This window comes from Salmo salar, chromosome 20 (assembly GCF_965601325.2).
Source record: "Salmo salar chromosome 20, fSalSal1, whole genome shotgun sequence".
NCBI lineage: Eukaryota > Metazoa > Chordata > Actinopteri > Salmoniformes > Salmonidae > Salmo > Salmo salar.
Genome location: NC_138310.1, coordinates 71,657,096 through 71,668,027, shown reverse-complemented (window position 1 = coordinate 71,668,027; position 10,932 = coordinate 71,657,096). Strand labels below are relative to the sequence as shown.

Here is a 10,932-nt window from a genome sequence, read left to right as displayed (position 1 = left end):
ACTATAGTAAGGCTACTCCCCTGACACAGAGAGAGACTATAGTAAGCCTACTCCCCTGACACAGATAGAGACTATAGTAAGCCTACTCCCCTGACACAGAGAGAGACTATAGTAAGCCTACTCCCCAGACACAGAGAGAGACTATAGTAAGCCTACTCCCCTGACACAGAGAGAGACTATAGTAAGCCTACTCCCCTGACACAGAGAGAGACTATAGCAAGCCTACTCCCCAGACACAGAGAGAGACTATAGTAAGTCTACTCCCCAGACTCACAGAGAGAGAGAGAGAGAGAGAGAGAGAGAGAGAGAGAGAGAGAGAGAGAGAGACTATAGTAGCCTACTCCCCAGACACTAATTAGTGGCAATATTTAATGAGATATGTTTGACATATTTACTTGGACTGCAGGTGTCTATGGCTGCTCACCTGCACCTGTCAGACCATGATGTTCAGAATCTCTCAAAGCAATCTTTCTGCAGGGATGTGATGGTTACACCACCTCAGAGAAGGGCAACAAAAATAAAATGTTACTTGTTGTTATGCTATTGTCTTTTAGGAATGATTATGGTAGAACTAACACTGCATTAAGGTACCATTTTTGATGGGCGTGTAAAGGGGTTTTCAACCTATAAGATGTTTGTAGAAAGTTAATTATTTGCCTAGTTAGTTTATAAATCATTAGTAGTCGATAACGCATTGGCTAAAGTTGTGTGACCGTGATTTTGATGGGTAACACTGTTACCAAGTGTCTATAATCACAACATGTAGGCTATACAATAAATTAATATTTTTCGGCATGTGTATAGATAGCATATAGGCTAGGCTACTGAATGCAATTTCCATAACCCTTGCGATATATGAAGAGACGTAAGCAGTTATTGGTTACATCCAATGTCTATCACCGTGCGTGAAAGAGAACGTTCTTGTTGAGTGGATAATGATTGGGTCGCGCTCCTCGTGTAATTTCTATGAGCAACTGGAGCTCGTGTTCTCCATTCGGGTTCAACTGTTCTATTCATATTTTACTGCGACCTACAAGTCTTGGTCTCCACAATGGCGGTAGTTTCAAGTGTCCACAGGCCTTGACTTTTGTGGTAAATCCTCGGTTGCTATCTGGATGCAACTGATTGGCTAAAAAAACATAAAAAACGTCAAACTCGTCTTTTGATTGGAGCCACAGCCGTCCATCACTGACTGGTTGGTTACTCTGGCTGTGCTTGTTTCCTAGGTCCTGACAGCACCATCCGGCTGGAGGGAGTCGACACTGGCTGCTTGTTTTCTAAATACAAGGGACTTTTGGGTATTTTTTGTTTTTATTCATATTTTCCTTTAATGGATTTATTTGTGTGGTGCGTAAGGAGATAGTGTGCGGAACAAGCTGAACACACGGGATCCAATGGGGAAAATAAGTTGACTGTGCTGTCGGAAAAATTAGTTTTCCTCGTTTCCAGAAAAAAATATAGCTAATTTTATCAACATGATTTGGATTTCTGGAGTCTGGGGTTGCGGGAATTGTGACATCTGAGGGAGGACAACGGTCCGTAGCCTATTTCTACAAGACATCGTAAACGTCAACATTGTATCACATCTCGGTAGCGTTCTCGCTTAGCTTGGGTCTATTTGTTCTTGCAGTCTACTGCTACATAATATTGGAATTGTTGTTATATGCGGAACATTTGAAGTCTCCCATACTGTTCTTGCAACGCCTACTACAAGTGGCTATCAAGCAAACAATGGTAGCTTGACCTAAAGCCGAATAACTTCTGCAAACTGCATGCAGCACAGGCGGTGGGAACAACGGCGGTGCTGGACAGACAATATGGCAAACTTGAGTAATGAAAGATGAATGCTGTGCTATTTCCCATGTGATACATATCGGTTTCCCTTTTAATATCAAGAAGGGGAAATTGACCGAGTTTCGTCTGTGGAGAGGGGAACGCCACTTCCAACATGAGGGAGACCTAGGGCCGCGGATAATTTATTTATTGTGGGGGGTGCGGGTTATTTTCTGTCGCATTTTTTATTTAAAAATGTTAACAAAATATACTTAATTTACATTTTAGTTATAGCAGATAGGCCACTAAACTATTGCAACCGGTGCATGCGGAAGAAAATGTAATTACGAGAAGTAGGTCAGATCCGTGTAATGATAAAGCTTTTAGGGAGAGTGAGGTTGATCTCAGAATTATAGCTGACATGTTTATTTAATTCAAACCTTTTCAAGTTGTTTTTGTTGATTTTATGCATCGGGTCACAACCAAATGACCAGTTAACCACCATCTGCCCAATCCTATAGCCTACCTTCACCTGGGATATTATTTTCCCGTAAAATAAAAGGCGCATTTTCACCTATATCCCTCCTTTTCCTTTCTTTTTTATTGTTATTGAGTGAATGGCTTTGTGCGGAACAACGGCTGCCAATGCCGCAAAAATGATGGCTGCATACAACGGTGGCGCCTCGGCAGTTGCTGCCCATCACCCGCACCATCACCACCAACTACCGCATCTCCCACCTCCCCATCTCCACCACCATCACCACCCGGGCCAGCATCACTTGCAACACCCCGGCTCTGCCGCCGCTGTCCACCCTGTACAACAACACGCTTCTACAGCAGCAGCTGCAGCGGCAGCCGCGGTAATGCTGAACCCGAGCCAGCAACAACCATACTTTCCCTCGCCAGCTCCTGGACAAGCCCCCGGCCCGGCGGCGGCAGCAGCACCTGCCCAAGTTCAAGCTGCGGCTGTCAAAGCTCACCACCACCATCATCAACACTCACACCACTTACAGCCGCAGTTGGACATAGAGCCCGACAGACCCATCGGCTATGGAGCTTTTGGGGTGGTCTGGTAAGTGTTACAAATATGTTTACCAACCTACTGGATGAGGCAAAGAATGTGTGATGCCATGCACTCTCTCTAAGGTGGCCGTGTGCACGTGACCTGACCTTGTGTAGTAGTAGGCTGCAAAGTTGGGTATGAATCAATATGTAGGCCTATGTTGTGATTATGTCAGTAACAGTTAGTTATTCAACATTTTGGTTCCCATTAGGTGGAATCACAGGCCAAAAATCTTCAGAAGTGAGATTGAACTCACCTCCCCTATATCCCCCAATCCTCAAAATGTAGGCATGTTTATGTACTGTTTAGTAGCTTATGAAGCATATCCAATTTCTAAGGTTGAGGTGAAAAAAATGTGAGTGTGAAGGTGGGGGATAAATGGCTTTTGATACACAGCTCTCTGCTCCAGGGACCTGTCCTGGGGGTAACATCCCCAGATTTAACCATAAGCTGTTTTTAAGACTTGGCATTCGGCTTTCATCTGTTTCTGGGCTCTTTTCAAGGGGCCAAGGCTGTCAACCTGGCCATGCTCAAGTGCCTTTGTTTTGGAAATACATTAGTTGTCCTATAGAACCACATTGTGTTCTTCACTTCTTCAAAGTACAGAGCACATGTGGATTCTGATGGGCCTTGAAGTTGCTAATAGTGCAGTAACATCGTAATGACTACTACAGTATTACTGTAGCACTGTTATCACTCAGCAAGTGTCCTGTTTGTCAGTGATCAGTCATCTCATGGACCACCTCAGTCAAACTCTACCTGCCATTTTCTTTTCTCTGCTCTAAAAACAACCCATGAATTCCCCTAAGTTACTCCTACTGTACATCTCAAGGGGCCATATAGGGCGGTTCCACGCCAGAGGGAGTGTTCGGGCAATTTTTACCTAGTAACTTTTTTGGGAGGAAGTATGTTTGAAATGCTTTTTACATTTGTATCATGATGAAAGTGGGCATTTTAGGCCCTTTTTAGACCTATACATGCCTCCTGTAAGACCGTATGATTCATGAACCATACATGATACAGACAACATATTAGTGTCATTATACTCCTTATAGTGTGCTTTAACATATGGAGTAATGGCTAGATTTTGAAATATACATTTTCAATGTAATTTATTCAACATTAATAATAGGAATATGAATATCTCAAAACAACCCTTTTAGGTTTTGTTAATTTTAAGACATTTTGTTCATAACAATATACTCTGCAAGTACATCACATTTCCAGAGAGGGCTTTGCTAATTCTGAAGTTCTGATCAATGAGCACCACCAACACAGTTAATGGTAAATGGATTCGAAGCGAACTCCGTCTGCTGGTGATTTGCTGAATGTTCAATCCTAAAGGAGGGCTGTGATTGGTTAATGACCTATAATGTCAATTTCTATCTATAAAATCATAAAAAGTATCAGAGCCCACTCTGGAAATATGTGTTTTGAAGAGTATTTTGTTCCAATCTCAAAAAGGGTAGATTTGAGATATTCATATTAATTGTTTTAATGTTGAATAAATTACTGTGAAAATGTGTATTTCAGAATCTAGACATACTCCAATATGTTAGCATACACTATAAGGATTATAAAGATACCAAGATGTTGTCTGTATCATGTATGATACACGGATCATAAGGCCTTACAGGAGGCATGTACACTGAGTGTACAAAACACCTTCCTAATATTGAGTTGCACCCCCTTTGCCCTCAGAACAGCCTCAATTCGTCGGGACAAGTACTCTATATGGTGTTGAAAGCATTTGACAGGGATGCTGGCCCATGTTGACTCCAATGCTTCCCACAGTTGTGTCCAGTTGGCTGGAAGTCCTTTGGCTGGTGGACCATTTTTGATACACACAGGAAACTGTAAAGTGTGGAAAAACCCAGCAGTGTTGTAGTTCTTGACACACTCAAACTGGTGCTCCTGGCTCCTACTACCATACCCCGTTCAAAGGCACTTAAATCCTCTGTCTTACACATTCACCCTTTCAATGGCACACATACGCCATCCATGTCTCAAGGATTCAGAATCCTCTAACCTGTCTCCTCCCCTTCATCTACGCTGATTGAAGTGGATTTAACAAGTGACATCAGTAAGGGATCTTAGCTTTTAACTGGATTCACCTGGTCAGTCTATGTCATGGAAAGAACAGGTGTTCCTAATATTTTGTACACTCAGTGTATAGGTCTAAAAAGGGCCTAAATGGCCACTTTCATCAGGAATTTATCAAAAATCATTTGTGATACAAATGTAAAAAGCATTTCAAACATGCTTCCTCCCAATTAAGTTTCTATGTGAGAATTGCCAGAACATTCTGAGACCAAAAATATTTTCCGCTGCCATGGAATCACCCAATTCCTGAAATTGAATCCTAGTAAAAATGTCCTGTCTTAGGTCAGTTAGGATCACCACTTTATTTTAAGAATGTGAAATGTCAGAATAATAGTAGAGAGAGTGATTTATTTAAGCTTTTATTTCTTTCATCACATTCCCAGTGGGTCAGAAGTTTACATACACTCAATTCGTATTTGGTATCATTGCCTTTAAATTGTTTAACTTGGGTCAAACGTTTCAGATAGCCTTCCACAAGCTTCCCACAATAAGTTGGGTGAATTTTGGCCCATTCCTCCTGACAGAGCTGGTGTAACTGAGTCAGGTTTTTAGGCCTCTTTCTCGCACACACTTTTTCAGTTCTGCCCACAAATGTTCTATGGGATTGAGGTCAGGGCTTTGTGATGGCCACTCCAATACCTTGACTTTGTTGCCCTTAAGCCATTTTGCCACAACTTTGGAAGTATGCTTGGGGTCATTGGCAATTAGGAAGACCCATTTGTGACCAAGCTTTAATTTCCTGACTGATGTCTTGAGATGTTGCTTCAATATATCGACATAATTTTTCTTCCTCGTGATGCCATCTATTTTGTGAAGTGCACCAGTCCCTCCTGCAGCAAAGCACCCCCACAACATGATGCTGCCACCCCCTGTGCTTCACGGTTGGGATGGTGTTCTTCGGCTTGCATGCCTCCCCCTTTTTCCTCCAAACATAACGATGGTCATTATGACCAAACAGTTTTATTTTTGTTTCATCAGACCAGAGGACATTTCTCCAAAAAGTACAATCTTTGTCCCCAACCATAGTCTGGCTTTTTTTATGGCGGTTTTGGAGCAGTGGCTTCTTCCTTGCTGAGCAGTCTTTCAGGTTATGTCGATATAGGACTCGTTTTACTGTGGAAATAGATACTTTTGTACCTGTTTCCTCCAGCATCTTCACAAGGTCCTTTGCTGTCATCTCTAGGAGACAGAACGCGTCTCTTTCCTGAGCGGTGTAACGGCTGTGTGGTCCCATGGTGTTTATACCTGCGTACTATTGTTTGTACAGATGAACGTGGTACCTTCAGGCATTTGGAAATTGCTCCCAAGGATGAACCAGACTTGTGGAGGTCTACAATTTATTTTTCTGAGGTCTTGGCTGATTTCTTTTGATTTTTCCCATGATGTCAAGCAAAGAGGCAACTGAGTTTGAAGGTAGGCCTTGAAATACATCCACAGGTACACCTCCAATTGACTCAAATGATGTCAATTAGCCTATCAGAAGTTTCTAAAGCCATGACATCATTTTCTGGAATTTTACAAGTTGTTTAAAGGCACAGTCAACTTAGTGTATGTAAACTTCTGACCCACTGGAATTGTGATACAGTGAATTATAAGTTAAATAATCTGTCTGCAAACAATTGTTGGAAAAATTACTTGTGTTATGCACAAAGTAGATGTCCTAACTGACTTGCCAAAACTATCGTTTTTTAACAAGAAATGTGTGGAGTGGTTGAAAAACAAGTTTTAATGACTCCAACCTACGTGTATGTAAACTTCCGACTTCAACTGTATTTAAGTAATATGTTGTTGGCCCCACCTAGTCTTCCAGTGGCATTAGAGAACCTTCCACCCTAGTGCTTACTCCCATCAGTTTCCATCAGATCTGAAAACTATGAAGGGATAAAGGGTTATTTTGGGGCTGGGCATTTACAGTATCTCTAGCTGGGCTTATGTTTGGAGTTGGAGGGTGATTAATTCTGCTTGTTGTAGTCTTTCCTGTGCACACCATTGGTCAGGGTCACCGTCTTCCCCCTCCTCCTTTTCCTGCTCCTCCTGTTCCGTGCACCCCCAGCAACACCAGGCCCACGCGCTATGACCACCTCTGTAATCTTAGCCTGACCTTTCCTCAAAATCACTTTCTGTTGCTCATTGTCTGATTTTAATCTGCACCACTGCTGCCCGCCTGGATATTTATAGCGCTGTACTCGCTAAAGGCAGATGTTTTCAGGAGCTTGCCCCTCCCTCCCAGAGACCCATCCAGCTGAGCACTCTAGGCCTCTCATTTTAAAAACAAAGTTGCACTCAGACTCAGTCCAATGTGTTTTTAATGTCTTTCAGTACTAAATATTAATCTTGAAAATACAGCTTCATAATGAGGAGGGTGTTTACAAAGCTTGGTGTGAGGTTTAGTCTGATCAGGCAAACGTCAGCAATGTAAGGATTTTCTGTTGGTGAAATTCAAATTATTAATGAATCATTGGACTACGACAGTTTTCCGACCAGGTGTTCAAGGAATGGTAGTGTTCATTTATGGTTTATTTGTCCTAAAAATCTATATAAACTGATTATATAGGCTGCATGTGAGCAGACCAACACCAGTGCTGGCCTGGCAGGCACATGATCAGGGATATCCCGAAGCAGTGGTGGCTCCCTTCAACACCATCTAAGTTAGAAGTCTGACTCATGTTGTGGAGTTAGTTAAAGCCATAAGTAACTGCATAGCTATCCGTTCCAAACCAGAGCCAAAATACGGGGCAGGAAACCTGCAGAGAGGGGCTATTAGTTATCAGTGGACCGTCTCTCTTGGAGTGCACTCCAGTGCAGTAAATGCATCGAAGTGCTCAGTGATGCGTGCAGTGATGCGTGCAGCTGTGAAATGTGGAGTAAATTGGCTTTGCCCTGGCATAGAGAGCTTGTGTCATGTGCTCAACTGGGTACAGCCCAGATGGAATTCGGCTTCTCAGGTTAAATTTTAATTCCTTTGGCTATCTGTACGCTTAAGCCAAGGGCTCTAAATCTAGCAGCACATGGCAGTGTAGCTAATCTCTTCCTATGGGCAAAGAGGATATTTTGTCTTGCATTGAGTGTTTATCCATTGATACTCTTAGTTAGATTATTCATGTGATGACTCATGCATGTTGCGACCGGACTTTTGACCGAAGAATCTTAGTTCCATAATGGTTGGGAATGATTACTTGTGGTGGGAGAGGTTGTTATTGTAAAGTGGGGGTGACCGGGCCAACTTCACAAAGATAATCAGTCAAATCTTTATTTAGAAATGAATGACTCTAGGAAAGGGCAAACATTTTATTTGAAAAATATATGAATTCATCCCTTCGAAATAAATATCCCAGTAGTTATCAACCACCTTTCTTTCACCCATCCTGTGTTTTCAGATCAGTGTACAAAAGGAGATTAGGATAGGAGTCTATAAAAACAAAACCTGTTGAAAAGCTGGCTCCACTCTGATTACGTCTGTCTGCTCCAGGAGTGTACTGGACCCAGCTGATCTCTCTCTCTCTCTACTTCTCAACCAAACTTTACTCTAAAGTCCAACAGGTATTTGTTGTTATCAAAGTGGTTACAAAACCAAACAATTTGCTTCTGTAACTTACACAGTTGTAAGAAGCATTAGACATTGGTAAACTGTAACATTTTGAATAAAATGATGTTTTTGTGACTGTAAACGAAGGACAGTAGAGCTTGTAGAACATGTCTGTCTTCATATTTTGTGCAGGAGGTGCTGCTTATGTTAGGAATGTACTGGGTCATTTTATTGCTGGGCTCTAAATCTAGCAGCACATGGCAGTGTAGCTAATCTCTTTCTATGGGCAAAGAGGATATTTTGTCTTGCATTGAGTGTTTATCCATTGATACTCTTAGTTAGATTATTCATGTAGATTATTCGCAGCACGCGCTCCAGCAGGTATATTTCACCCCCAAAGCCAATTCCTCCTTCGGCCACCTTTCCTTCCAATTCTCTGCTGCCACTGACTGGAACAAACTGCAAAAATCACTGAAGCTGGAGACTCATATCTTCCTCACTAGCTTTAAGCACCAGCTGTCAGAGCAGCTCACAGATCACTGCACCTGTACATAGCCCATCTGTAAATAGCCCATCCAACTACCTCATCCCCATATTGTTATTTATTTTATTTATTTATTTTGCTCCTTTGCACCCCAGTACCACTACTTGAACACTCATCTTCTGCACATCTATCACCCCAGTGTTTAATTTGCCATACTGTAATAATTTCGCCACTATGGCCTATTTATTGCCTCACACCCCCTTATCCTACCTCATTTGCACACACTGTATATATCAAATCAAATTTATTTATATAGCCCTTCTTAGATAAGCTGATATCTCAAAGTGCTGTACAGAAACCCAGCCTAAAACCCCAAACAGCAAGCAATGCAGGTGTAGAAACATGGTGGCTAGGAAAAACTCCCTAGAAAGGCCAAAACCTAGGAAGAAACCTAGAGAGGAACCAGGCTATGAGGGGTGGCCAGTCCTCTTCTGGCTGTGCCGGGTGGAGATTATAACAGAACATGACCAAGATGTTCAAATGTTCATAAATGACCAGCATGGTCAAATAATAATAATCACAGTAGTTGTCGAGGGTGCAACAGGTCAGCACCTCAGGAGTAAATGTCAGTTGGCTTTTCAAAGCCGATCATTCAGAGTATCAGATCATTCAGAGTATCTCTACCGCTCCTGCTGTCTCTAGAGAGTTGAAAACAGCAGGTCTGGGACAGGTAGCACGTCTGGTGAACAGGTCAGGGTTCCATAACCATAATATATATATAATTTCTCTATTGTATTATTGACTGTATGTTTGTTTATTCCATGTGTAACTCTGTTGTTTGTGTCGCAGTGCTTTGCTTTATCTTGGCCAGGTTGCAGTTGTAAATGAGAACTTGTTCTCAACTGGCCTACCTGGTTAAATAAAGGTGAAATAAAAAATAAAAAATTGCTTATTAATGCAAGTGCGCACCAGCAAGAGGCCGTTGTTTGGTTAGCGATGTTTCTGTAGCGCTCAAGTTATTGCAGAGTTTGCAAAGCAAATAGACACTGGATTGGTGCAAGTAATCATGATATCACTCACTTCTTTGTAGTTAACATTTAATTGAGAAGGTTTTTGGGAAGCCTTTCATACCACAAGTAGGTTATAATTCGCGTAATCGCTAACGGCTACACATAGGCTCGCACACACACACACACACAAACACACACACACACACACACAGGGGTGTTCCTGTGCCATTTCAGAAATTTGCAGGAAAATACAAATCACGGATGCATGTTGTTCATGTCTTATGATTAACTTAGACAAATTAATGCATTTTCTAATAAGTTCAATACATTTAGTTGATTTCCTACTCGGTACCTTTTTGATATTGTTGAATTTTGTTTTAATGTCTGGATTCCGTGAATCAGTCCGCGTTCTCTGCAAGGCAGATTTTATAGGTCACTATGTTTCCAAATGCATTTGTGATACAAATTCCATCCAAGTTATGGGACCGATATTAGCATTTTGCACTCATGTTCAAATCATGGGATTTGTGCCACAAAAGCTAAAATGTTAGCATTTGGAACAGTGCCAGGGAAATAAAACCAAAGCATGGATTGCTGTCATACCTTGTCCATTGACTGCTTACAGGGTAAGGAAACCAAGGTAATTTTGTAATTTTGTTGAACTATTCCTTTAAGTTATTGGTTTCCGTGCTGTTAGCTGGGGTTTGATCCTTGTGTGGAATGTGTTTGTGTGGTCACAGAGAGATGAGTGGGGTTTGATCCTTGTGTGGAATGTGTTTGTGTGGTCACAGAGAGATGTGGGGTTTGATCCTTGTGTGGAATGTGTTTGTGTGGTCACAGAGAGATGAGTGGGGTTTGAGGTGTTAAGACTAGCCCCCTCCTCCTTAGCCTAATAACTCTCTCTCTCTCACATACACACACACATCCTTCTGGTTTATTGGTTCAAAGAGGCTGCTTGTTCTTAGTTCCCCTC

The 10,932-nt window shown here is 41.9% G+C and overlaps 1 protein-coding gene across 1 annotated transcript in view; it reads left to right on the top strand.

Annotated features, from left to right (window-relative positions):
* The first annotated feature begins 1,220 nt into the window (after positions 1-1,220).
* The window catches only part of LOC106581270 (serine/threonine-protein kinase NLK), a 236,084-nt gene continuing 226,372 nt past the window's right edge, over positions 1,221-10,932 (top strand). Inside the window, exon 1 of the mRNA XM_014163226.3 lies at positions 1,221-2,845. Coding sequence (XP_014018701.1) covers positions 2,391-2,845 — 455 coding nt within the window. The 5' untranslated portion in view covers positions 1,221-2,390. The remainder of the gene's footprint in view (positions 2,846-10,932) is intronic.